Source organism: Pyrus communis, chromosome 17 (genome assembly GCF_041283825.1).
Source record: "Pyrus communis isolate YQ-2024b chromosome 17, ASM4128382v1, whole genome shotgun sequence".
NCBI classification, from domain to species: Eukaryota; Viridiplantae; Streptophyta; class Magnoliopsida; order Rosales; family Rosaceae; genus Pyrus; species Pyrus communis.
In genome coordinates, this window is record NC_142581.1 from 27,558,960 (window position 1) to 27,586,650 (window position 27,691).

Genomic DNA, 27,691 nt, shown 5'->3' on the forward strand with positions numbered 1-27,691 from the left:
AACAATAAAAAAAAAATAAAAAACAATTGCGTTGTTAAATTTCAATCCTAGCCGACATATCTCGCCGACTTTTTTTTTTTTTTTTCTTTGGTTTTTTTAAGAGAATCTCGCCGACTTATTCATGAATCGTGTATCACGAACAAGAGTTGATTTGTTTGGCTAGCTTAATGTATTTCCACAACTAAGATGCTTAGAGTACAGAAATGGTAACATGCATAGGGAATGGATTCATGAATATATTCACCTTTTAACATGTTGGCCCTAGCATCACTACTCTACTGCATGCACAAATACAATGCATTAACAAAAGAAATTTCGAGAGCGTTTGTTTGGCCGGTTTAGGACTGGATTGGAACATTCATCATCAGTCTTAAATAAACTAAACATGGAGTGAACTAACAAAACTAGAATCATATACATCTTCTCTGCAGAAGTTTATTTAATCTTATATATATCAAACACGTCATTCAAGCTTTAAAAAACATACTTTATACGTACTTAAACAAAAGGAAAGACATTTTTTTCTTATAGAGAAAAAGGATATTACATAGATAGACTTGTACTCTTCTTGACATGTGGGCGTGACGAGGATGCTTTTACACTCGAGAGACGTGACTCTTGCCATTTCAACGCAAAGGACAAGTGCATTTTTTGTGGTAGCTAACTTTCAATTGGAACATTGGAAAGGTTAGGCAGAGGTTTCGGCCAGAGGTTTTGAAAGCTTCAAATCGTCCATAAAACTTCTCTTGGATAAGGTTTCTTCTAGTGGGAGTAACTTGGGTGCGTTCACACACTGTCACGAGTCGTTCTCTGGCTTAGATCAATGGGAAAAAGGGAGATGGAAACAAAGATGGAAAAATCCAACCGAAAAAAAGGCCATTCATAACGTGTAAAAAGCAGATGGGATTAAGAAAAACAAAACAAAAAATGATGTCGACAGGGGAAGTTACTTTGTCTAAATTGGATGTGTACCCCTCACACTCGAGTTTGATTATGTGCCGTTTAAATTGAATTAACGTAAAAATAATATTGTTTTATATTAAAAATTTGATTTAACCTAGAATTTACAACCATATCGATTCACGATCCACTCTCATAGCACATTTATGTAAGGGTAATCGGAATAAGGAAATGGAATTGAATTTTGATTATGGAGTATTCTGGTGTTTACTAAATATTAAAAAATCAAAAAAGTAGTGGAGCCCAATTCTTGAAATTAGAGGAACGGGATTCCCTAGTTTGTGAGGTATTTGAATTCCTGAGGGTAAGGGAATCGGGAATGCATCTTTTATTCCTATTATGCCCTCACTTATTTCTTATTATCCCAACATTGCCCTTCACTTGACACTCATTATGTCATTTTTAATAAATAAATAAAACCTATTTATATATTTTTATATAGATAATTTTATTATATAAATTTAATTAAGAATTTAATTTAATAAATTAGTATGAAAATAATTTATTTATGTAAGGGCAATTTAGTCATCAATTTAATTTTCATTCCGATTGAAGTGAATTAGTAAACAACTTATATGGACTAAACATCATTCTTGCCATCTTTTAATAAATAAATAAAACTTATTTATATATGCTTATATAGATGAATTTTATTATATAAATTTAATTAAGAATTTAATTTAATTAATTAGTATGAAAATAATTTATTTATGTAAGGGCAATATAGTAATCAACCTAGTTTTCATTCCGATTGAAGTGAATTAGTAAACAACTTATATGGACTCAACATCATTCATACTCCGATTTCAGACAGTTTTAGTAAACAATTTCAACATGAATCTGATTTTGATTCTACCTCATTTCAATTTCCCTCAATTCAATTCCTCTCAATTTAATTACGGATTAGTAAACGCGCCATCAATGTATCAATGGATACACAACTAAACACTAAACCATCAAAGGATAAACAACTTTCCATTATTCCATCTTTGAACTTCTAGAAACTATACTTTGGGAATCGGAAGGGCTTTCAACTCTCAAATGACGCCATTGTTTTTTTTTTTTTTTTAAGAGAAATGATAACTACAAACATTTACACGCCATTATTTAATTTATTCAATTCAACAATTAAAATAAAATTTAAAACTTTAAGAAAGAAAAACAATATAATGTCCTTATCGTTTCTGTTTTCTTAGTACTTAAATAACAATTAAGCTTGACTGTCTATCATGTTCAAAATCCAATGATAAATCGAAACAAATTAACTAGTAATTATTTTAAAATAAAAAATTATAATAATTTAGAATTGAGGGTACACATGGATAATAACTTAACATTCTTTTCACTAGAATATTGGAGCACGACTTTTTAATCTTATGCATGCTTTATGTGCAAGAAATTTTTTTCCTCACTATTCTATTTATCAATATTAGATGAGTTTAAATTTAAAAATTTAAAAATATCTAGCAGTGAAAATAGAGGATGGGGAATGAAACCATTTGTATGAATGAGAATCCTCTTTGGATCCTCAAATTGTGTTTGTTCATCATATATTGTGCGGTTAGTTTTGATCAGGTAATGTTTATATTTAATTTTAAATAAAAATAAATAATTTATGATCATACGATATACAATAAAGAAACACGATTTAAGAGTCTCTAAAATCCTCATAAAAAAGATTAGGAAAAAATCTCATTCCATTTGTATGAACACTAATTGCAAAAATGAAAAGAGAGGATGGGGAATGGGGACCATTTGATTGTTTTGTTTTTTAACTTTTTAATGTTATCTAACAAATGGTGAGGCATGCATGCGAGTACGTGTCGATGACTCACAAGGGGTCCCGTTTGCTTCATTTCATGTCATCATTATATGGTCGACTCTTTTCAACAATTATTTCACTTTCACATTTAACTATTTTAATTCCTTTTTTATGACAAGAAAATAAGAAACTACTCAAGAAAACCTAACACCACGAAAACTCCAATCTACACGAGTCCAAATTAACAAAAGATTTAACTCAAGATGCCCCAAAAACTGACACAAATTGTTAAAGAAAAATGAACAAAGTTTGGAGTGTTCTCAGACTCATTTTATTTGACAGCCATATTTTATTTTATGGTTAGTTTTCATTTTAAAATATAAAAGAAAAAATAAACAGCAATGTATGATCGAGAAACGAAGGAGAATGTATAAAATAAAAACGTCAAAAGAAAAGTAGTTTGTTTAGATCTTAATTTATAGTTTTAATATTGTATAATATTTTACCCTACTCCCTCATTCCAATCCTTCCTTCTTTTCTTTTTTCTTATTATTACTATATATTTTGCTTTAATCTTTAACTAAATAAATAAATAAATAAGATATTAGTTTCGTAAGAGAAATGGTTACTTGTGAGCCTTAACCTCTTCAATATTCTAGGAAGTGGACTTTATTATTGATTTTAAAAGTTTACAAGTGGACACAATTGATGATAGCGACTTTGAGAGTCTCGTTCATTATATTTAAGATTTTATTTTGGCTACATAGCATGACTTGGCCAATTGATGGTTCCTCAAAGTCTCCTTCAATATGATTTAGATTCGCATAAATAGAATAATACTACTTAGTTCAAAAAATTATTTGGAATTGCTTTTGAAATGACTGAAAATACTTTTGGTGAAAGTGTTTTTAAAACCAATTCTTATTAAAAATGCAAGCAAATTGTAGAAAAGCACTTGAAGTGCTTTTAAAGCTAAAATATAATTTTACCAAAACTGTTTTCAGTCATTTTAAAAGTATTTCAAAACAAACTCTAAAACAATTATAATTATAAGTTCTCATTCAATAAATCTTGAGATTCCTCTCATATTTTCTGGTGGGTTTTAAAATTTATACTGCTTGATTTCAAGGCTCAGAATAACGACGATTGTTAATCAACAATTTGATGTCCGAACTTGCATATTTTCGTGTGTTGAAAACTTGAAAAATAAGTTATAATATAATTGAATGGTTTTATCATTAATAATATCAAGACTTTTGTGATAAAACCCGCACATATAATGTGCAATGTATGTAGCAATATGCAATTTCAAGGACAATATCATAGTGGTATTAAGGGCATATTAACTTATCTCTATGAAATCTTGACAACATGTGTGGAGTTTATTTAGGTACCAAAAATATCAGCGTAATCCGACAAGTAGGACTGAGAAATATAAACATATTATAACAAAATTCTTACAGTTCCACTATTTCGACAACTCCTAAAATATTGTCAACAATCTAGGAAGTGATGGATTACTAATGATTAGAGCCTTCATCTTCAGCTCCTCATGTCCCGAGTTCAAACTTTTTCTCATTCCAAGTGTGAGAGTTAAGTATGTTGGGATGAACCCTTCTAATGAAAATTTGAAATTACCCCTTGAAACCGCTATCCTAATATAATATGGCGTAAATTAATCCATGTTTCATGTGCATTTAACTTACGATTTTTCATATACACTAAATCTGATATTTAGCTGCATGAATCATTTTTGAATTTCTATGTGGTTAATGTAACAATTAAATTTTAATTGCTTGTAACAAAAAATATACCTATTAACCTTAGTTTTTTTTTTCAACACGTAAGGATATAAATAAAGGAACTTTAACGAAATGTTTTCGGTACAATTTAACGAAAAATTACATTTTTACACTAAAATATCAATCCTAGTACTATTCGTTTTACCCTTTATTTTGTCCTTATCGTTAAAACTCAAAGTTTTTAAATCTTTTTCATTAGTTTTAATTATAAATAATGCTACTTAAGTAAACACTATTAAAATTTCTTATTTAATTTTTTGCACTTAAAGAAAATATATTTTTATCATTTGCAAGAAGTTTAATGAAGAGTGGCAATAAGCTGGCTAGATAAAGCGGAAGAGGATCATCTGCTGAGTTCAGGATAAAGATTATTTTGATCATGAAATCTGGATCGTTCAATTTTAATCTAACGGCTCTAAACAGAGAGTCCTCTAAAAAGTTATAATAATTTCAACCGTTGAATTAAAATTAAACGGTCTAGATTTCGTGGTCAGAATGATCCCCATCCTATGCTCAGGAGAGGATCCTCTTCTAGATAAAGCTACCCTTCACATGTAGGAAAGCAAGTCTTGGTCTAAAAGGCTCCATTTTTATGGCGTAAGAAGAAGTCCACTCCTCAATGCAATAATTTCCCGGGCAACTGGACAATAGGCAATTATTGTGTTAGTGAATAGTAACAGTTTGCGTGTATTTTTATATAAAAGTTTTAACAAAAAGTCTGTGGTACTGTTCATTTTAATGAAAAATCACATTTTTACACTAAAAAAGTCAAACTTGGTACTATTCACTTTACCCTTTATTTTGTCATTATCGTTAAAAGTCAAAGTTTTCAAGTTTTTTCATTAGTTTTCTTTTTTTACATCATAATTGAATTAATTATTTTTTAATTAATAAAAATATAATATTACGTTTAATTTCGAAGAAGATTTTCAACTAATCTCGTCATTTCACGTGTCATCATTCGAAATTATAATTTTTATAGATAGATTTTAGATCAGATTTTTAACTAGTGTCACGTGTCATGATCCGGTATGAATTTTGAAAATATTGAGATGTGATGTAGGGTGGAAGAGGACGGTTGGGTATTTCTAGGAAATTGCTTTTTTTTCTTTTCTGTATTTTTAATTTTTCAAAATTTTATCTAACTGAATTAATATGAACCATTAGATTAATATCTTTTTGCAATTTAACAACCCAGATTGTGCCAGGTGGGCACAACGACTATATCTTTGTCATATTTTTTTTAATTCTTAACCCTAAAAATGTCACATATTTTTTCTTTAAATCTACACTAAAGAGGATGGGAAACCCCAAAAATATCTGCTAGATTTGGACCGTTGCTGCTCCGCGGGACCCACCACACTTTATTTGCCTCCTCATATTTTTTATTTACCATTGAAAGCCACGGTCCAGATTTTTTACCTTTGAAAATCCAACGACTATAAAAGGGCCATGCCGCCTACCCGTCAATTGCACTAAATGTGCTGCACTGCGGGACCCAACACACTTTTTTGTCCCTTAACGTGCCTCTCACATGCTGTGTAATCCATGAGCCTAATGCGCAAAAATAAAAAAAATAAAAAAAGAAGGAAAAAAAAATTCACATGACCAAATCTCTTTAATTTTTTCAGAACATTATCAAATTATTGTTGGAGACTAAAAAAAAAGAGCATGAATTATATGTAAAAAATATTTTGGAGGGTTAAACATAAGACTTGTTTAGAAGTACTTTTAAAATGAAAGAGCCTTTAGAGAAAATGTTTTTGGATCAAAAAACTCTTGAAGTATAAGATTGTAACCAATAAATTGTTAGGAAAACTAATAAAAAAGGCTCGAAAATTTTGAGTTTTAATGATAAAGATAAAATAAAAAGGGCTTAAAAAGTGAATAGTACCAGGATTGACTTTTTAGTGTAAAAATGTGATTTTTCGTTAAAGTGAACAGTACCGTGATATTTTCGTTAAAACTCTCTAAATTGTTTGCTAGTATGATATTTTATTTAATTGATACTAAGTTCTAGTTGTATTTGGACTTGATAATGTTCTGAAAAATTTAATCTTTTGGTCGAATTAACGTGTTAGATGTGTGGATGTTTAGAAAATTAAAACTCTTGATGTGACATCTCACATCGCCCAGGGGAGTGATCCTTAAATGTATATTCCAATATCTACCTAGCACGAGGCCTTTTGGGAGCTCACTGGCTTCGAGTTCCGTAGGAACTCCGAAGTTAAGCGAGAAGGGGGCTAGAGCAATCCCATGATGGGTGACCCACTGGGAAGTTGCTCGTGAGTTCCCAAAAACAAAACCGTGAGGGAATGGTAAGTCCAAAGCGGACAATATCGTGCTACGGTGGTGGAGCGGGGCCGGGAAGTGATCCGACCTGGGCCGGGATGTGACAAATTGGTATCAGAGCCTAACCCTGGGCATGGTGTGCCGACGAGGACGTCGGACCCCTAAGGGGGGTGGATTGTGACATCCCACATCGCCCAGGGGAGTGATCCTTAAATGTATATTCCAATACCTACCTAGCACGAGGCCTTTTGGGAGCTCACTAGTTTCGAGTTCCGTAGGAACTCCGAAGTTAAGCGAGAAGGGGGCTAGAGCAATCCCATGATGGATGACCCACTGGGAAGTTGCTCGTTAGTTCCCAAAAACAAAACCGTGAGGGAATGGTAAGCCCAAAGCGGACAATATCGTGCTACGGTGGTGGAGCGGGCCCGGGAAGTGATCCGTCCCGGGCCGGGATGTGACACTTGAAATGTGGGGACTTTTTTATTTATATGTTAGAATATTCTTAAACCATCATTCAATATTACGGTCTGGTGGTATTCCTCTTTACTTGAAAGTGAGAGGCCTTATGTTCGAATCTCGTGAATGACGAATTCGATACCAAATTAGGTTGTCCATTGTGTGGCTTAGCCGAACCTCCTCTCCTTAGTGTAAAAATATCGATGTACTAAAAAAAAAGAATATTCTTAGACCAATTGAACGAAAGCGATTAACAATAATTTGGTATGGTAATATTTCAATGATGGCATTCATCAACACCAAATCAAATTGAACAGCTAAATGTTTGTTAATTCGATTGTATTTTTTATATTAAACAAACTCAAACTGAACCGCGCTCATCCCAATTAAAAAGGGAACTTTAACGAAAAACTTCCAGTATTGTTTACTTGGACGAAAAACCATATTTTTATACTAAAAAGTCAATTCTGATACTATTTACTTTACTTCTTATTTTATCCTTATCGTTAAAACTTAAAGTTTTCTAATTATTTTTATTAATTTTCTTAATTAAAAATGACCTAATTATATGGGATGGCACGAGTAGGTCAGCTGTCCTTTTTTTGGATAACAGAACACATGGAAGTCAGGATCCTCCATCAATATGTCTAATTTTTCATTTCCTTTATATATTACTAGTGGTCAGCAATAAATATAAAACAAAATATAATATATTTTTCTGGTTTCAATACTGTACAACTTTCTGATTTTCCAAAGATTCTGTTCCTCTTATTTTTGTTTTTTTGTTTTTGGAAACTTTCCTCTTATTTTTGTTTATAAACGAAGGGTGGGTTTGGTTTGGTTTCTAACTTGCAAGAATCTATCTGAAACAAAACATGGTAGCTTTGATACCCCAAGAAAACATGGTTGCTGCTTTGGTATCTCGCACTGGAAGGCATATGCAGCGTTACAGCAAAGGTCATCGCCAAGTTGTAGGGTTAGTCTCCCTCTCTCAACTTGTATATCTGCCACATTACTTAATAGTGGAGGGGCATCTTCTTCTTCAACCCTTTGTGTCCCGAGTTTAAACCCTTCTTCTTTCGCTTAGTATAACTTAGAATAGTAATATTGTTTATATTAACGAAGAAAAATTATGCTTTTGGTTACTGATGGAGGTATTGCCCTTTGTACTGTTTGTGCAGATGTATTCCGTATAGATATAACGCTTCCAAGCAAACTCCCTTAAAGAATGATGTACAAGAACTTGAAGTTCTTGTCATTAGCTCGCAGAAGGGAAAGGGGATGCTCTTTCCAAAGGTACCCTAATCTTCTTCTCTATCAAATTAATGGTGATTTGTTGCAGTAATTAGTTCAGTTTAAATCATACAAATTTTCCATTAATCCCAACAGGGAGGATGGGAACTAGACGAATCCAAGGAAGGGGCAGCGGAACGAGAGACGCTAGAGGAAGCAGGAGTACGGGGACTCGTTGAGGTTAGCGATGATCTTCTCTGTTACTTATTTAGTTAAGAGTAATGCTATTTGTACCGTATTTACTCACTAATCACCTCTTCTATGATAGAGGCGGATCCTATTAGTGTATGTGGGACCCGCACATATTAGAAAGGTGATCAGCAATGTGGTCAGTAAATGTGGTTCAAGTAGCAATACTCTTTAGTTGATTAGCTAGCTTGTTACAATTGATTTAGGAAATGCCATAATTTTGATGTTCTTGTTATTTTTTTTGCAGCGTGAATTGGGTAAATGGCTTTTCAAGAGCAAAAGCCATGATTCTCACTACGAAGGCTACATGTTTCCTTTACTTGTTCAGGAGCAGTTGGATTTCTGGCCAGAGAAGAACCTCAGGCAAAGAATTTGGGTATGTTTTTTTTATGTGCATGTTTAATTTGACCAATTATTTTATCCAATTAATGTAATATAATTGCTGACTTAATTTGGAAATAATTGCGAAAAATAGATGAGTGTTGAAGAAGCAAGAGAAGTTTGTCAGCATTGGTGGATGAAAGAAGCCTTGGACAGATTAGTAAATCGACTAACAACTCAGCAACAAAAGGATCAAGGCCCTCTTCTTAAATCTAGGAAAGAAAATCTGATCGCATGTTTATAGACAAGTGCTTTCGGAGAAGTGCTGATGGAGATATCAGTATTGCTTTTTGATCTTCGACAAAAAGCATTTAGGTAGAGTACTCTCCCATGGGATTCAAACAAGCAAGAAAAAAGCCACAACTGAAAAGCATTTGCTTCTTGTTTTTGTTTTGCTGGAATCTAATTCCAGAAAATTTTGTATCAATCATGTTGGTCAAAGCTAAAAAATGTGAGCAAGATTGTTTCAAATAATAAAGACGTTTCGTTTGTCGCAACTTCGTTTGCTGTTCGGCTAATCAATGGACTTTCGAGATTGAATTATGTAAAGGGAATGCAAAAGGAAATGGAAAAAATGGGAACTCCTTCATCAAATGAATCGCCTGTAAATTGCTCGTAATTTCACTTTCGTCTTTGTACTAAGTTGAAATCAAAACAGAGCTACAAGAACAAAACTGTTTAAGAAACTACATAGTCGAAGAACATTCAAGTTAATATAATCAGTCCTACGAGAACAATTATTCTCCCTTCATCTCAATGTCGTCCTCTCAGCAGTTTCTTTCGCTTTCTCTGCTGATCTCTCAAACCTGAAAGGAATGCCAGTGTCACTACAAACACAGTCCTAACAGAAACTATAGACGCCAAACCAACCCCTTATCCCCAGAACACACGCAAAGGATCGAAAAAGGAACGAGAATGTTTACGTGTTTTCTCCTCTTTTCTTTTCCTCCTCGAAGCCATGTTTCTTCGTTGTGGGGCCATCTCTTTCCCGTTTATGTGCACCTGATAGAGAAAGGGAGAGTGTAACACTGGAAATAGAAGACAGGGACATAAAAATTAACACTGAAACAAAGTTTTTAAATGAAAGATCATTTGAAACTTTTAAAGGCTTTGAGTAAACAGAAGATATAATCATTCAAATTTTGAGAAACAAACTCATTAAAAAGTAGAGAAAATTAGAATTAGATGCCTTGTTTTAGACTTTTGTAGACTAAACCTTTATGCTTTTTGAGTTTTTCATTAAGCTTTTGAAACATTTGATTAAGATACTCAGATTTGAATTACTTCATATTAATTGAAATTAATTTACATTTAAATATCTGTTATAGATTTTAAATAATTTCAACTATATTTAAGTCTAAAAATTTAAACTTTTCAAATCTAAATGTACACCCACGCCATTAAAAGAAACCGTACCAACATCAAACAAAAATGTACCAATCCCGAATTAAAACATACCCAATTATAAACTATATTAAAATGAATATTCATCTTTTTGGAATGTTTAAAACTATGTTTGATTCATACACAATGCTCTAGATAGTCTTGTTTTTTGGTAGATTAGTCTTTGGAACAACTTTTAGTTGATCGGAGATAAATCCTTATTATTGTAGATAATGCTAAATAATAACGATAAATCATATAATTTTGAATTAACAAAAAGACTATTATCCGTTGATTAATGACTCTTTCTATAAAAAAAAAATATAATTAATTAAAGTAATTTAAAATTTTACATTGTTAACGACTCTTTCTATTAACAACTAATTAATTAAAGTAATTACTCGTTATTAGGACAAAAAGTAATAAAAAAATGTTTTGAAAACAAACGTACCAAAAATTCAAATGTAGCAAGAAGCTAAATGGACCATTATAATCAAACGTACCTAACAACAAGTTTTGTTACATTCTATTTAATTTACTAAAATAAATTTTTAATAAAAAAATAAAAAAAACTTAAATCATCATAATAAGAGATGCATAAAAATAGAAGGAAAAAAGGGAATACTGACGTGAATAGACCTCTAATGAAATAAAATTAAAGTACCAAAATTGTAGGGAAAATGTTTAATCAAATTTGCAAAAAGAATAGATATTTAGTTTATGACTTTTAAAAAGGAGGCGTCTACGTCAAAACGTTCCTAAAAAGTAAGGTCGCTCGGTAAAATTTGGGACTCTTTCAATGGCCCATTCAATCATTTGGACTAGGGAATAGACCCGGGCCTAACTTTTTCTCATCTGGGTTGGGAAGCTCAGCCTGAACAAGGAGTTGAATCTTACAAAACTTGGGCTGGGAGAGGTATACCCTTCCATACCTCAGGCCTGATCAGACTGGTCCTGCCCATTTTGCACTGTAAAAATATTAGATATAAATACCTGAAAATCCTTCTGCAGAATTTTGTCTATTTGACGAACATTAAATTCGACAACGGGATATGATTTCTGCACATCATTAGTTTTTTTTGTTGTAGTGTTTGTAAAAAATGGGGCAGTCTTAGTTCAATGCTTCGAGATTGTTACCCCCACTCTACTGTGCACAGTAAACACTTGTGGTATCGGCCGCTTTCTCTCTGCCATAATGCATATTTGTTTTTTTGTTTTGTTAAGTAGCTCTCTGCAGTAAATTATATATGAATTTAGTGGAGGAGAGGTGGGCAGGCTAGCATGTGTATGCAAGGTTCTAAAAGATGTTAGGCGTTAATCGGATGATGGGTTGATGCGTAACGCCAAGGCAGCTAGGTGGAGTCTAAGCGGGCACCTAGGCGGACTAGGCGGATTTAAATAAATCTATTATATTTCGTGTAAATAAGTGTATGTATATACTTAAGATATATATAATTTCATCATAAATTACAAAATAGAATGACATATATGTTATGAAGTATTGGAACATAATGAAAACATGGGGAACAAGCATATAATTTGTGTTTGTTTAGTATTCAAGAGGTCTCTTACAATTTATTGAAAGTTATCTATTTTCTGTCTAATGAGTCGCAACCTAAGCGTGTGCCAAGGTGCGTCTAGTCGGACTAGGCGGGTGCTTAGGCGGGCTAGGGGGTCCTATGCGAGCGCCTCAGTAGGTCTAGAATCATTTCTTAATTTTCAAACTCCTAGGCATTAATTGGAACGGTGACCAATTGCCTAGCGCCTAGGTGGAGATTTTTAGAATAGTGTGTGTATGTTACTTTGTATTTCCCTCGTAACAAAGAATTCAATTCAGTAATGTCTTATTAAATTTATGGTATTTTATCTTGGTCTCTTCGTGCCTTGCACCACAAGACACTAGGTGCTTCACACTTGTGGTACGTATAAAATCCCACCATGCCTTTGTCATTGTCATTTTGCTCTCTTAGGTTAGATCTAATCAAGATTCACGAGAGTGTATAACTAGAGTATATACATACACGTTATGTTTCAACAATCCAATTCTTTATTTTTTATGTATTATCTTAAAGATCATGTCTAACAAAAGTCACTCAAATCTAAAATATGACCGTTGGATTAAATTTTGTTTATTTGTAGAACTGTATTCGCTTATTTTCTTTAAAAAAATGAAATTTTCAGTGGTTTTGGATTTGAAATTTTTTTTGTGAGGATGATTTATGAATGATGTACTAAAATATGGAGGGTTCAGATCATTAAAATACATTATGAAGTAGACCCTACAAAATGTATGTCAAAATATGTATTCCCGGATCCTAACTCATATATGTGTGTGTATGTTATAGAAACGATATTCAAATAGGAGAGATTCAAACTCAAGACATAGATGCAACAGAGAATAATTTTAAGTTTTAAACAGTGAGCTACAACAGTAAATACATCAATAATAAAACAATATTCTATACAGGGTCTCACCAAATCCACAAGAACTATCCAAAGCCATATGGTGCATTCAAGTACAAGACTGCAAAAGAAATGCTAAAAGCTCCAATTCACGAGTATAAGATTAATGTCATTTGGATCTAACTTTCAATATGACTTTTTAATTCGTGAATTAGTCCCAAATTTAGAGTGATAAGCCACTAAAGATTGACACATCTAAATATCAACACATTATTAACACGTCTGTTAGGAGTTCAATTGCATGATAGACGCCTACGCCTATGAGTTGTTCATTTTTTGTTTTCACTTGCTAGGATCAATCTTTTAAAAAACTAGTATTGAGACTAGCCTGGGTGGTTTTTTTTGAATCGGCTTTCAAAAAAACGCCTCTGTCCAACGGGAGTGGACTATAGACTAGCTTAAGTGCCTGAAGCGGTAGCTTAATTGTTGTTGAGGCATTACCTGAGCATTTGAATTTATTATTTTATTTTCTAAAAGCCGCCTAAACCCAAAACGTCGTTATTTTAGGCATAATTTTTATCTAATTCATGCTAATTTTATGTTCCTAACTTAGTTTAGGTTATTATGATTTTATGATGTGAATTAGAGAAAAAAACAATAATAGTCAAATATTTGATTGATTGACATGCTTGCTTGATTGTTTTACAAGGTATTATATTATATAATTAAGCATTATAATAATTTTAAAGTATCGCGAGGTTATCACCTCACGTCCCGAGGCTATTCATGAAACGACTTAGTTTCGCCTTCATCTTTTAAAACATTGATTAGGATACAAAACTTTCATGTTAGCTAATTGTGCTAAGTTTTTGCTAAATAATGTACAGAAGCAAAGGTTTCTTTCTCTTGAAGTAATTAAGCTGTCCTATCCCTGTAAAGTAAGGCGAGAGTGCAACTAATACTATTGTGGGATGTGCACCGTTGTGTTTGTGTCTTCACTCGCAAAAGGTCTATCTATAATTCATGGTAAAGCGCCTACCCATGATTCGATGAATATAAGGTCCCTCTAGAAATTATAGAAAAAGAAAAGAAGTTCAAGCCTTTCTGTGTCTTGAGGTTCTTTTCATTGTACATTAAATGTACCATAAATCAGAAGGTAAAAATTTATATGTTCTATAAGTCATGATGTGAATAATATCCCGCGTTGGCAAGTTAAGAAACCGAGAGTATATAAGGAGTTTAGTCAGTCCATCACTTGTCAAATGATTTTGTGACTAGAACTTCAAAATAAGACATCAACAACGTAATAAATACAAACGATGAGGGGGTAGAGGTTCCTGGGTCACGACATTGACGGAGTCATAAATTTGTCGATGTGGGATCTAAATATGCAATCTATCTATATGCAGATGATCCTTTACAGCAGTGGCGAAAAACAATCATGTCTATGCACTATGGTCATTCCCACCAATTTCTTTTCCCCCTAACAACTAATTAACTAACCTACTAACACTATCGCTCTACTCAAAATATTAAAATTTATATCATTTCGCTTCAATAAAGATGAATGAAACAAGATCAAACACCTCGAATATGTGCATGTAGTTTGAAGATGATCCCGCATATTCAAAATACATCATACAATCCCATCTGTTATGATTGCAGCTAGAGTAATGAATAAGGATAACATATATATTTGATATGTCCCAATACTGTCACATTATGTATTATAATATACCCAAAAAGATAAAGTTGTATCCATTTTTTGTAATAAAAACGGTGCAGCTTTTGTAGTATATGTTATTAACCTTTTGTTTTGGTTCTTTTTAAGAAAAACTCCTAAAAGAAGAAGATAGCAGCAAGTTGATTATTACTTATTAGTCCCTTATTAAGTGATTTAAGAACCAGTGTTAAGTTAGCTAGACACTGGTAGAGAAGTGCAATTTCTCTCCGTCCCTCCCTCTCTCTCTCTCGCTAATGGCAAGTTGTACTATTCTCTCCCTCTTCACATTCTTTGTTTCTCTGTCGTATTTCTACCTTCCTTCATCATGTTCCTCCTCCACAGACTCCTTTGTCTTCGGAGGCTGCACGCAGGAAAAGTACTCACCCAACTCACCCTACGAGTCCAATCTCAACTCACTCCTCACCTCCTTAGTTAACTCAGCTACCTATTCCTCCTACAACAACTACACCATCATGGGCTCAAGCACACAAGACGTAGTCTACGGGCTGTACCAATGCCGCGGTGACCTTGCCATGCCCGACTGCGCCACCTGCGTTGCGCGTGCAGTGAGCCAGGTTGGACACCTCTGCGCCTACACTTCCGGTGGCGCTCTTCAGCTACAAGGATGCTACATCAAGTATGATAACACTACTTTCTTGGGTCTGGAGGATAAGACTGTAGTGTTGAAGAAATGTGGACCGTCGATTGGGTATGATGCTGATGGAATGAGCCGTAGAGATTCAGTGTTGGCAGCCTTGGTGGGGTCTAGCGGACCGTACCGGGTGGGTGGTTCAGGGGACGTACAAGGTTTGGCTCAATGCATCGGCGATTTAAGCTTGGCCGAGTGTGAGGATTGCATATCAGAGGCAATAGGACGGGTGAAAAGTGAGTGTGGTGGCGCAGTTTATGGTGATATGTTCTTGGCCAAGTGCTACGCTAGGTACTCAACTGGTGGATCTGATGTTTACACCAAGGTCCATCATCATGGTAAGTTAGACTGGAACCTTTATGGTCACGTTATTTTGCGAATAACAGTCATACAATCAATTTAGCGATCTGATTCAATATTTTAGTGAATAAAGTGTTGAACTTCTACTTATGCATCTCAGGTTCTATATTCCCCTCTCTCCCAAATTATTGTATGGTTTCGAACTCCCCACCTCCTTTTAATAATAGTAAAAAAAATAGCTATGTGGACCTAGCTCGATATGAGTCGAAGAGAGCGAAATTTGATGACTCTAGCATTTTTTGTTCTTTAATGGGCATATTTATTTATAGGGCATACGAATTTGAATAAATTTTTTATTCTTGATTTTTGTTCATGAATTATGTATGTTTAATAAAATATGGAAACGAGAATGATTTCATTCTCAACTTTTTCAATTGTTTACTAACACACATAGAATCGCAAAGTGTGAGTTTTTTTCTTAAAATTCATAATCAAATATCTGAAATTCAGGGATCAGATCGATGGGTCCCATTTTGTTTCTTAGTTCTTTTATTTCTAAGTTCTCTGGGATCATTCATTCATTCTCCTATTTCTATTAAGTAAGCATGTTTTTTTTACTATGTTAATTTCTATAGAATTTTATTATTTTGTGGATTTACTCTTTCTTTTTTTATTTTCAACAATGAATGGCAGATAAATCCGCCAGTGATGGTGAGAAGACATTTGCTGTGATAATTGGATTATTGGCTGGGGTTGCCCTACTCATTGTCTTTCTTAGTTTCATCAGAAAGATTTTTGGGGGCAATGGTACGTAGAATATTCACTTGATTGTCTCTCTTTTTACCTTCATTTCACTATTTCTTTTTAAATCATTTCATGGTTCATATTTTATTATTAATCTTCTTTAACTTTAGAACCAGAAAGCGGATACCATATTGCAGAAATATCTTAACAAAATTTTCTGGCCGTTACTTTCTGTGCAGGTAAATAAATAATGAACATGCAAAGTTATTGGCTTCCCGAGTGATCTTGCTTTTGGTTATCTTTTCTCTTCGTCATGTCCACTTTCGCTCCTCCATGTCTTTATGCTTTAATTTCTTTGATTTAATTACTTTATGTCTCTCTCCAAAAGTAGAGTTCATAGAAAAGATGATGGAAATATGTACGATGGGGCACTTGCTCAAAATCAAAGTTAAAAGGAGGGTGAGAAAAAGAAAGGCTAAAGATTCCAATCTCCTCTCCACTTAAACAAAAGTGTGTTGGAAAAAAAACAGATGCATATTCATTTTGTAAAAGGGCAGATGATATTTTCTTTCTGTGACTGTTTGGTACTTTCTAAAATGTCACTTTGTAATTCAAATTTGTATGGTTAATTTCTTCGTCATGAAGTATTGCCATTATTTAAACAACTTTGTTATCATGTCAAAGTTTAACGAGGAAACAAGGAAAATTTTCACCCCTCACTCCTTTGTCAAAGTACAATACTTAAAGCTAAAGGTAAACATTAAATACATGCTATCACATTCAAAATATTCGTCGGATAAACTCATATATAAGTGCTCATGTAGACGCATAAACTTACCTTTATCTTTTTTAACCACTCAAAGAGTATGAATAAGATTTCACGGTTTGATTGAATTGAACATCATACGCAGAAGAACAATGTTGGACGTTACATCCAATATGCATTGCTACTAAACTGTGGAAACCCCTCCTTAGATTTACAATGAAGAGAATGTTGTGCGCACACCAAGGTCCAGATTATGAAAGCGCTTTTAAAACTTGGAAACTCAGCAAGAAATTTTTAATGCAATAACAACATTGAAATTGTTCAGACGCAAATCCAACATTTGAACCTAACCTTGTCCACACAGTTTCGCGGCGTGTTCTTGAACTGCAGTACCAAATCCGCTTCAAAATTAACTTGATGGTACCAATCTGCTTTCACTTGTCGGCAGATCAGATATACATCATACATAATACACACTACAGTTTTGATTCGGAGTTCAATTGTATAATGTATTCCTTCTTATTAGATGTTCGTACAACTATTAATTTCCTTGTAAATGCAATGCGATAGAAAGAAAATTTCTCACTTTGTTAGTTCATGCAAATCCCCAAGGTATGAAGGTGAGTTTATGTGCACAAAATGCTTTAAGATTTCTTCTTGCAGAAGGCCACATGGAGGAACAAAATTGCCCTCGTGATAGGGGAAACCGTAGTTGTAACTCTTGAAATCGTAAAGGCTATTACATGTTGGTAATTGTTTCCCTTTTGCATTCTTCAAGACCAAATTGCATAAAAAGTTACCTTATCAACTTGTAAATGTGCCTTATTGCTATCTATCCATTCTCCCATTTTTTGGCATTTCAGATCTATAGAAAGGACGTTTATGTTTTTGTTTTTATTTTCCGTTGTCTTTTGCTTGATTTCACGTTTTTCCTTCTGCAATGTTTAAGATTTCGCTCAACTGTGAAAAATTTGACTACCAAGCAACAAATAAAGAAGAATTAATCAAACATATCGGACTGAAACACATACAAGTAGCCACTTTTAGTTGCTAGCTCTAATAAACTTTTGATATCAAGAGCAGAATAATAACTCACGGGTAGGACGCCTACAAAGAGTTGTTATAACTTATACCATACAAAACAAGAGGAGGAGAGCAGCAACTGTGCTACCACTTTATCTTGTTTTGTATAGTACAAGTGATAACGACTCGTACAAAAAAGATTGCCTTCATATCCTTTATTGTGGGCGCTTTATCCGTGCGATATTATCCCTCCTTTGAGATCAAAAGTTTTTATTAGCACCTGTAGTTGTCACCTTATGCGTGCCTTAGTTCTTTATATTTAGACTAGTCGTCTTCATTGATGGCTTGGTTTGCATTTGTCGCAATCCATCGACATATGCGAAAGATTGAGTAAGAAAAAAGATCAAGAAGAAGAAACAAGCCAAAAAACTTCGGGAGGGTATATGTATATTCTCATTCTCATGGTAATACTAAAAACCATGGAATTTATATAAATGAAAATGAATTTATATAAATGTTTTTCATTTGAGTAATTCTAGGTATATCAAAATTTTAAATTTAATTTGTAAACCAAATAATGTGTCACTGCACGTTAATCAACATTTAAATGATAATCCAATCATCAACAATCATAGAATTTGGTTTGTAAAATTTAGTTTAAAATTTTGGTCCACCTAGCAGTACCCTTTTCATTTTTACTAGTGATGTACTCACTTTCTAATTTGACCATATTAAAAAAGTGTCATGGATTCCTTATTTTTTTAAAGTACAATCTTGCTCTCTGTTTTGTGGAAAAGTATGATTGGGTATTTATAGGAAATATTCAGATTTTTTTTTCTTCCATTTTTCTGTATTTTTTAAAATTTTGACATTATTTTCTAACTGAATTAATAATGACCGTGGGATGCAATTTTTTTTGCAATCCAATAGCCCATGTCGTGCCACGTGGCAAAACGGCTAGTAGGATTTTTTTACTTTAAAAAAAAAATTCATGTTTGAAAATGACGGATTAATATTGACTATGCGATTATATGACAATTACAAATTCAATGGTCCACATCTCGCCACGAGTACTAGTCGTTTGATTAGAAATCAAATTTTTATAATACTGTTGAAAATGCTACAGACGTATACAAGCAATGTCGCTCATGCAGAATTTGCGCTAAGTGCGCTGCAAGTTAGCCACACCGACCTTTTTTGTTTGCCAATGTGCTACCCACGAGCTCGTATTGTGCACGCGCTTCACGTAAAAAATTTAAAACGTGGTTGATGTCACATAACACTCGAGCGTACAGTTCAACAAAAATTGCCTAACTAGCCCATCGAGCTGTTTTGGGTCCACCATTTGCCCGACTTTTTGCGCTAGGGTGGAGATGATATTTTGGATTTTGGGACAATAATTGCCCAATTGCCAAGGCAATTGGGTAGGATGGACTTGCTCTAAATAAAATTATTAAGGATAATGTTAGGGTAACCAAATTTTTAAATCAAATTGCAAACTAAATAATGTGTCACCAATAGGAAATAAGAAAAACTAATGAAAAGAGCTTCAAAACTTTGAGTTTTAACGATAAAGACAAAATAAAGGGTAAAGTGAATAGTACCATGATTGACTTTTTAGTATAAAAATGTGGTTTTTCGTTTAAGTGAATAGTACCGGAAACTTTTCGTTAAAGTTCCCTAAAAAATAAGCATGTTAGTCAACATTAAGTAATAATATAATCATAAACATTCACATCTTTATTATTTGATTTAAAAATTTAGTACGTGTCAATTTGCAAGGGTATAACATGTCTTAATACTCATGGCCCAATTCAATAGCCCAATACCCAAACGAGGGAAATATACGGCACCCCATGACACCCGTGGTATTCACTCTGAACAGTGAAATTGATCCAACGGCGGCTAGAGACGTACGGGAATGTCGTAGAAGTAGCATGGAAACTGAAGCGGATAAGAAGTTCTGAATAGAAGCTTCTGGGTTCTGTCGATGAGTCCGATGCCAATATATACTAACCCCATCAATATCAATATCAATATCAATATCATTCACGTCTTTTTAGTTGCTTCAAAATTGTTCAAAGCAAACGCAAATGGCAGCTGATAGCTCCCTCCGATTTTCCGAGAATGGTCCGGATCAACGGCCCTCATGAACTGGCTTGAATCCCCTAATTCCCACATATTCAAGATCAATGTTCCAGGTACTATCACTAATTCTCTCTTTCCTTCCCTAATCAAATATTAATAGGGTTTATAAGTTATTCATCTCTGCCTCTGAATTGTTATTACTTGGAATTAAAAGTTATGTGTTAGATATGGATTCTTTGCTCCCCTTATACTGTAATTTTAATTAGGGTTTTTAGTGAAAACTACATTTAATATACCATTGTGACATCTTGTATCAATAATGTCATGTGGAAAAGTTGAAATATATGACATCGCTTTTGGTCAAATGTCACGGTGACCTACTAGAGTTAAGAACGAACAACACGATCACTTATAAAAGTTGAAATGCATGTCATTGCTTTGTTGGTCAGATAAAGTTTGGTTCCTTGAATTAAAAATATGCGACTATTAGTCTTTGAATTTGTCACAATAAAAAACAAACAATGGTCTTTCTAGATAACACCGTAATGCTCGTGAATTTTTATTTCAAGGACAAAAGCTAATTTGACTAAAATTTAGGACCAATTCTCCTTTTAGGAGTGAACCATGTATTTTCACTAGGAAAAGTAGATTCAACAATTCACAGTTGTGACAGAGATTTTGTGGCAAAATAGGTTTTAGAAAAGAGGACATAAAAGTGCAGATAGAAGAAGGGAACATTTTGCAGATAAAAAGGGGAAGGCGGGAAAGAAATAGAGAAGGCTCATGCAGCAAAAGACACTGTTTGGCACGTCGCGGAGACGCCGGAGAGGGGGACGGGAAAAGGAGACTTTTCCCAGGAAATCGCATTGCCGGAAAATGTGAAAGTCGATCAGATAAAAGCTCAGGTTGAGAATGGTGTTCTCACCATTGTTGTCCCAAAAGATACGACCCACCAAACCATCCAAAGTGCGAAACATCAATATCACTAGCAAGATCTAAGCATATTCATACGTGGGTTATGTCATATGGTTCAAAAACAATGGTTTGAATGTGTAATGTATTGTGCTACAACCTGTAACAATAAAGATAATATGTACTGTCGTTAGTGCTAAATCCGTGTATAAAAAGCGATATTTGAGAAGAGGGAATACAAGAGCTCGGTTGAATCAAGTTCAAACACAAAGCAACCAAGTGAAGCAAATTGCAAGTGCAAAGCCATGCATTTCCAAAGCTAAGAGTGTAAGCGTGGAAGAAATATTTAGAAACTTTGATTAGGTCAATAAATAATTTCACATTTCGGCAGAGCTGGTTGGTGGTATTGTAATTTCTAGCACTGGTTAGCCGGAATTATTGTACTCTTCAACTATTACCAATAAAAACATGTCTCCTCTCCAACTAAGAACAATAAAAGAGCTCTTTTTTGAATTCTCCTCCAATCATATATGTCTAAATATTATCATGTATGAGAGATATTTTTCACATGCTTAAAATACAAGTAGGTACGTTACCTGTCATAATATAAGTGGTGTTTTTCAATGTCATGTCACTTGTATTAATCCTTGGTGTATCATATTGCATTCTAAATCACTAAAGAATCTATCGTCATGAGATTTTAATTTCATGAAGAGCTTATTCGAATTAGATATGGCCTTGAAAAAAATAAACATGGACTTGAATTAAATATGTTCAATTTCATGAAAAATAAAATAAAATAAAATTATTTTTGTTCACTACGGTAAAACATCATCTAAAATTATATTTTTTAAATTCTTAAAGTTACATAAATCTAACAACAGTGTATTTATACGGTGAGATAAAATATAATTTACATTAGGTGATGAGATAATAAATTAGTATCGAACTCATAATAGTGAGATTTAAACTATTTTCTTTTTTAAGATATTCTATAATAATCTACACGTACTAAAAAGAATGTAAGCACTTGAACTTGAAAAACACTGAGTTGAAGAGAAAAACCATAATTCAAATTATTTTCTTTGTCTGAGAGAGCACTTCCACCATAATTCATGTGAGAGAGGTTGTTGTATAATCAAATCATGTCGAGCATAAACACTAAAAGACGTAGTATCATATGAATTATTCCAAAACAAAAAATACATTATATAAAAGTATGAACTGGTTCTAATAGGCATGTGACGTGTGTCTTGGTTGGTTGGCCTTTCTTGGGGTTTTATTTGTTTAATTTTTTGGGTTATTTTTCTTATTTTTTAGGGAATTGTTATTAGTACTCTAAAAATCGTATTCTACACTCTAATCTTTCTATATTATGAAAGAAAAATACACTTTGTGAGGAGTGTAGAATGACATTTTTGGAAAGCCAATAACACTTCTCATTTTTTATATATTAACCAAAACGATTAGGGTATTAATAATACAGAAAAGTCTCCCATAATTTCAGATTTGATTAGGCTCAAACATTCCAAAAATCCCATTACCTATACCGTATATTTCCAATAAATGATCGTTATATACAAAGTAAAAGCAAAATCTTTTTACAAACAAAAACGATTTCAAATTATCAAAAAATCCAATCAATTTGAGAACTTCAAGGTGTTATGTAATCAATTATTTCTTATACAATTTCTTTTTTAGCTAAATGATCTTTTAAGGAACTAATTTAAAGACATCATTTTTCTCTATAGCCCATGATAATAGACCGTTAGATTGAATGAAGAAGAAGAAGAAAATCAACCGATATAAACAAATCAGATGTGTAAATAGAGAAAAAAACATTGGGTAAAAATCAATTTCCTTTCCTTGTTACTATGACAAATGGTTTGACGTATCTTAATGCACTTCCTAATTGGCCGTATACATTTTCTTATTGACAAAGGTAAGTCCATCCAAGTCATGGCATGATATGCTCCCAAATTTAGACCTACCATTTAATGCACGCCTAAGAATTATAAGTTTTTTAAGCCAAGATAGTCTTTGAGATTAGAATAACTTGTCATTTTGATCTATGAGATTTAAAATCGAGAGAAGTCGTTAATGAGATTATGCACCATCAATCATTTTATAAAAAATCTCAATTAAATTGATAGTATTTTGTCAAATCAACCCCTTTATTTTAACTAGTGGGTTCTTTATGGGATTTTTCATAGAAGAACCAAAATGATTGACAGTGAACAATTTCAGGTATCGTTTTTATATCTCAAGTATCGATTTTAAATCTCAAGAACCTGACAATCTGATGAACCATTTGACTAAAAAGTCAAATTTATATAATAAGTGGGGTGTGTCTCACACATCCTTTGTTAATTCTATCATTTGATATTCTTTAATTTATTTGATCTGATGATCGTAAATTAAGTATGTATGTGAGAAGGAAAAAAAAAAAAAAATGTATATAGCACACCCGTATAAGAAATTCACATCTACATTTTGAAGACTTGAAGACCGTCCTAACTCCTAATGTTTAATGGGTCCCATTCCGAAGCTTCCGTTGTGTTGATGATTGGCACTTAACCTTCCCCAAAACCCCAAAGTTTTCAACCATTCCCACACGTACTTTAATGTTTCAAAAAAAAAAGTCAGTGGCTGCATTATAACTATTTACACCTGCACGTACAGAATCGGTCGCGTTTTAAACGCCATTTCTGAATTTCCGGTGCGCTTAATTCGAACGCAACAACCTCAGTGTCCTCTCAAGTTCTCAACCTTCCCCCTCCTTCCTTCAATTTTCTCTCGTTTTCTCTCACTTTCTCGCCAGCCAAACAGACACTACACAACCAAATTCGAGTTCAACTCACAAAACGGATGAAACCCATTTCGTAACGCGCCCCGAAGAACAAAACCCACCTCTGTTTTTCGCCATTGGAGTTGAACAAATGAAGCCCCCGAAGCTGATTTCGTTACTGGTATGTTGGCTTGGTGTTTTCCTGACTGCAAATTCTGATCTGGCGTCCGACAGAGAGGCCTTGCTGGCGCTCAGGACCGCTGTGAGAGGCCGTACAATGGGGTGGAACGTGACGGAGACCAAGCCCTGTTCGTGGCTCGGCGTCAAATGCGAGTCGGACCGGGTCACCGAGTTGAGGCTTCCGGGTCGGGCACTCGTCGGGAAGCTCCCTCCGGGCCTCGGGAACTTGACACAGCTCTTAAGCCTCTCTCTGCGCGTAAATGCGCTCTCCGGTCCACTCCCGAACGACCTTGTCAACTTAGTCAACCTTCAGAAACTCTACTTGCAAGGTAACTCGTTTTCCGGTCCAATTCCTGAGTTTTTGTTCAAATTGAAAAACCTTACGAGATTGAACCTTGATAAAAATAAATTCTCCGGTGAAATTTCTCCGGGGTTTAATAATTTGACGAGTTTGGTAAGTCTGCATTTGGAAGAAAATGAGCTTACTGGGTCAATTCCTGAGCTGGGTTTGTCGTCTCTGGGACAATTCAACGTTTCCTTTAACCAGTTGAACGGGTCGGTCCCGGCGAAGCTTTCAAGTTGGCCCAAAAACGCGTTTGAGGGGAATTTGCTCTGTGGGAAGCCGTTGAAGCCCTGTAATGAGACTGAGAGTGTTGGGAAGAAGAATAAGTTGGCTGGTGGGGCAATTGCAGGGATTGTGATTGGTAGTATTATTGGGTTGTTGGTGATTGTTGCCATTGTGATATTTTTGTGTAAAAGAAAGAAAAATGGTGAAAATGGTACAAACTTTGTCGTGACAGCGAGGCCTCAGGAGGCTGAAACCGCCCGTGGAAGGGCGGTGATGGATAGGAGTTTGAGTACTGGTTCCTCATCTGCACCGAAAGGGAATGTGAAGAGTGGTGGTGGGAATAAGAGTTTAGTGTTCTTCGGGGATGCAGTGAGGGTGTTTGATTTGGAGGATTTGTTGAGGGCATCCGCTGAGGTACTTGGAAAGGGGACTTTTGGGACTACGTACAAGGCCGCTTTGGATATGGTGGTGTCAATGGCAGTGAAGAGGTTGAAGGAAGTGGCTGTATCAGAGAAGGAATTCAAGGAGAAGATTGAAGAGATTGGGAGAATGGATCATGTAAATTTGGTCCCACTCAGGGCTTACTACTATAGCAGGGATGAGAAGCTTCTTGTGTACGATTACATGCCTATGGGAAGCTTATCTGCTCTTTTGCACGGTGAGCACTTCTTTCTGGGGTTCCATTAGTTGCATTATGATTTGTAGCTATTATTTTTGTTGGTATTTTCCCGTTTGTTTTTCTATAAATGGTTTCTGTTGGTATATCATGTTAATTGAGTTCTTCTTGATTGTGTTTCTCCGTTGGATGGATTTTTGGTACATTTCCTATGTCAACTGCATTGTCGTTTTGTTGTCGCGTCTTTGGAATTGGACTAGTAATGTGGAAGCCTTCTGTTTGTCGTCGCTTGCTATACATATCAATACATATTGAAAAAGACACGGAATAAATAATAGATCATACTGAATTTTGTCCGAGAGCAACTAGGATTGTGACCCATTGGAGCTGTTTCTGTTACATGGAAGAAGCAAAATGTGAGGTCCTAAGAAAGTATTAAGCTATATAGGCATAAGAAGGATGTCTTTATTTGATTACTGGTCTCTTGTATTGGATAAGAGATGTGGCATTTAGTCCCATATGCTAGCAGAACTTACATGGACCAGGTGCAAAGACATGCTGGAAGCTTCTGAGCTTTGACCTACTTGAAGCAGTTTCTATCTTTTATTTTTAAATCCATTATTCGTTGGCAATAAATCACATTGGATGAATTTGTGCATATGCAGTGCATAATTATTCCTGAAAGCAAGAAGCATCTTTTGTAATTCTCTCTGTGTGTGTGACTGAATTTGTGCATATGCAGTGCATAATTTTTTTATTGTCTTTTTGGTAAGAAACAACTGGTATGCCAGTTCAATTCAGTTTTTGGCACCTTTGTTATTATTTATATTGATGATGTATTGGTGCTCTTAGCTCCATTTGTTGGTAAAATATGATATTTTATTTAATGTTTCTGTTAAGTAATTAGCAAATATTGGTTAAATTTTTAATAATGCTAGCAGTCTTGCACCAAACGCCAGTGTTGTGCTCTTCAGCGGTGCTAAAATTCAAAAACCCACATCGAAAGTTGGAAAACAACAATGTTGCCGGACCTCTTTGTTCTCTTTGTTCACCATCTTTCTGTTAGCATTTCATTTATTTATCTTTTCACTACAGGAGCCAGAGGCTCTGGAAGGACTCCATTGATTTGGGAAACAAGGTCTGGTATTGCTGTTGGAGCTGCTCGTGCAATTACATATCTACATTCTCAGGGTCCCACGACCTCCCATGGAAATATTAAATCTTCAAACATCCTTCTCACTAGATCCTATGAAGCCTGTGTCTCTGATTTTTGCCTTGCTCATCTTGCAAGCCCAACCTCTACTCCAAACCGCATTTCTGGTTATCGTGCCCCAGAACTCACAGATACTAGCAAAGTAACCCAAAAGGCAGATGTTTACAGCTTTGGCGTATTGCTTTTGGAGCTACTTACAGGAAAGCCTCCAACCCAAGCTATCATGAATGACGAAGGAGTAGACCTTCCAAGATGGGTTCACTCAGTGGTTCGAGAGGAGTGGACAGCCGAGGTGTTTGACTCCGAGCTTCTCAGGTACCAAAATGTTGAGGAGGATATGGTTCAGCTTTTACAGATTGCACTTGAATGTACTGTTACGTACCCTGATAGCCGCCCTTCAATGGGTGAGGTGACTAGCCGAATCCAGGAGCTTTACAGTTCCAGCTTACAGCACGGACATGATCCGAATCCTGATATATCTCATGATGGAGACGATGGACTTTCTTAGCAGTATTTTTCAGCTGACAAGCGCATACCACCGGAAGGATTGAACATAGATCTGCATTCTTCCTGCATTGCCCTTCCGGTCAGGCATAATTTGTTTATTCTTGAGTTTTTCGTGAGAGAAACTTTACAGCCAGGATCATGGTTCTTTATCGCTTTCACCATATTTGTGTTCTTATTAGCATTCTTCATATTTGTGTTCTTATTAGCATTCTTCTTTTACCCCCTGTATATTACCGTTTATGCTGTTTCATGTTTGTGGAGGGGGATATCTGTATTACGGTTGTTTATAACGCGGTTGCCTAAATTGCGAATCTGAGTTTGCCTGAGTGAGGTGTTCTCACCTCTTCTGTTTCTTCTTGGCTTTGAGCTCGATGCAAATTTTATTGATTTGAAAATGCTTCAGTTGCTTTCTAAAGTTTTGAGTACTGGCCTTCATTTGTTCTTTAATTTCAGCTAATCAAGCATTATCTCTTTGCTTGGAGAATAATCTTATCAGATAGTTTTGAGCACTTTGGTGATTTGAGGGTTCTCTTCTTCTCTGGGATCCCAAATTGGGTTGTGGATTCTCTACATGGATAATGTGTACTTGAGTGGGTTGGTTGGGTTAGACTTCAACCTGTTAACCAACCCAACATACTCGGGTTGGAATTGTTCTGACTCATTTTCACTCAAGAAAATGAGTAAACTAACCCA

At 34.6% G+C, this 27,691-nt stretch overlaps 4 protein-coding genes and 1 long non-coding RNA gene across 5 annotated transcripts; 4 read left to right on the forward strand and 1 right to left on the reverse strand.

Annotated features, from left to right (window-relative positions):
- Window positions 1-7,940: 7,940 nt before the first annotated feature.
- Window positions 7,941-9,632, forward strand: LOC137749483 (nudix hydrolase 18, mitochondrial). Its single transcript, XM_068489579.2, has 5 exons — window positions 7,941-8,248; window positions 8,454-8,568; window positions 8,662-8,745; window positions 9,002-9,130; window positions 9,230-9,632. The coding sequence occupies exons 1-5, from the start codon at window positions 8,148-8,150 to the stop codon at window positions 9,377-9,379; spliced, it is 579 nt and encodes a 192-aa protein (XP_068345680.2). The 5' UTR covers window positions 7,941-8,147; the 3' UTR covers window positions 9,380-9,632.
- An 88-nt stretch (window positions 9,633-9,720) lies between these two features.
- Window positions 9,721-10,191, reverse strand: LOC148689752 (uncharacterized). Its single transcript, XR_015958758.1, has 2 exons — window positions 10,059-10,191; window positions 9,721-9,941 (listed from the first exon to the last, which is right to left on the reverse strand). It is a non-coding gene; the product is annotated as an uncharacterized LOC148689752 (long non-coding RNA).
- Window positions 10,192-14,750: 4,559 nt separating this feature from the next.
- PDLP7 (plasmodesmata-located protein 7) lies at window positions 14,751-16,810 on the forward strand. The gene is made up of 3 exons (XM_068448417.2): window positions 14,751-15,631; window positions 16,287-16,400; window positions 16,577-16,810. Exons 1-3 carry the CDS (start codon window positions 14,899-14,901, stop codon window positions 16,582-16,584), a joined length of 855 nt encoding a protein of 284 aa, XP_068304518.2. The 5' UTR covers window positions 14,751-14,898; the 3' UTR covers window positions 16,585-16,810.
- A 3,172-nt stretch (window positions 16,811-19,982) lies between these two features.
- On the forward strand, window positions 19,983-21,330 carry LOC148689753 (HSP20-like chaperones superfamily protein). Its single transcript, XM_088688528.1, is given in 5 exon segments — window positions 19,983-20,039; window positions 20,234-20,327; window positions 20,907-20,962; window positions 20,964-21,164; window positions 21,166-21,330. Coding segments are annotated over 5 exon segments (456 nt in total). The 3' UTR covers window positions 21,214-21,330.
- Window positions 21,331-23,729: 2,399 nt separating this feature from the next.
- On the forward strand, window positions 23,730-27,393 carry LOC137708098 (putative inactive receptor kinase At1g48480). Its single transcript, XM_068447090.2, has 2 exons — window positions 23,730-25,320; window positions 26,374-27,393. Exons 1-2 carry the CDS (start codon window positions 24,066-24,068, stop codon window positions 26,997-26,999), a joined length of 1,881 nt encoding a protein of 626 aa, XP_068303191.2. The 5' UTR covers window positions 23,730-24,065; the 3' UTR covers window positions 27,000-27,393.
- The last annotated feature ends 298 nt before the right edge of the window (window positions 27,394-27,691 follow it).

Excerpts from the sequence above, each read along its gene's own strand:
- LOC137749483 (XM_068489579.2), top strand. The coding sequence starts at position 8,148 with ATGGTAGCTTTGATACCCCAAGAAAACATGGTTGCTGCTTTGGTATCT. Across the intron at positions 8,249-8,453 it reads GGTCATCGCCAAGTTGTAGG|ATGTATTCCGTATAGATATA; the intron begins GTTAGTCTCCCT and ends CTGTTTGTGCAG. Across the intron at positions 8,746-9,001 it reads GAGTACGGGGACTCGTTGAG|CGTGAATTGGGTAAATGGCT; the intron begins GTTAGCGATGAT and ends TTTTTTTTGCAG.
- PDLP7 (XM_068448417.2), top strand. The coding sequence starts at position 14,899 with ATGGCAAGTTGTACTATTCTCTCCCTCTTCACATTCTTTGTTTCTCTG. Across the intron at positions 15,632-16,286 it reads CACCAAGGTCCATCATCATG|ATAAATCCGCCAGTGATGGT; the intron begins GTAAGTTAGACT and ends AATGAATGGCAG.
- LOC137708098 (XM_068447090.2), top strand. The coding sequence starts at position 24,066 with ATGAAGCCCCCGAAGCTGATTTCGTTACTGGTATGTTGGCTTGGTGTT. Across the intron at positions 25,321-26,373 it reads CTTATCTGCTCTTTTGCACG|GAGCCAGAGGCTCTGGAAGG; the intron begins GTGAGCACTTCT and ends TTTTCACTACAG.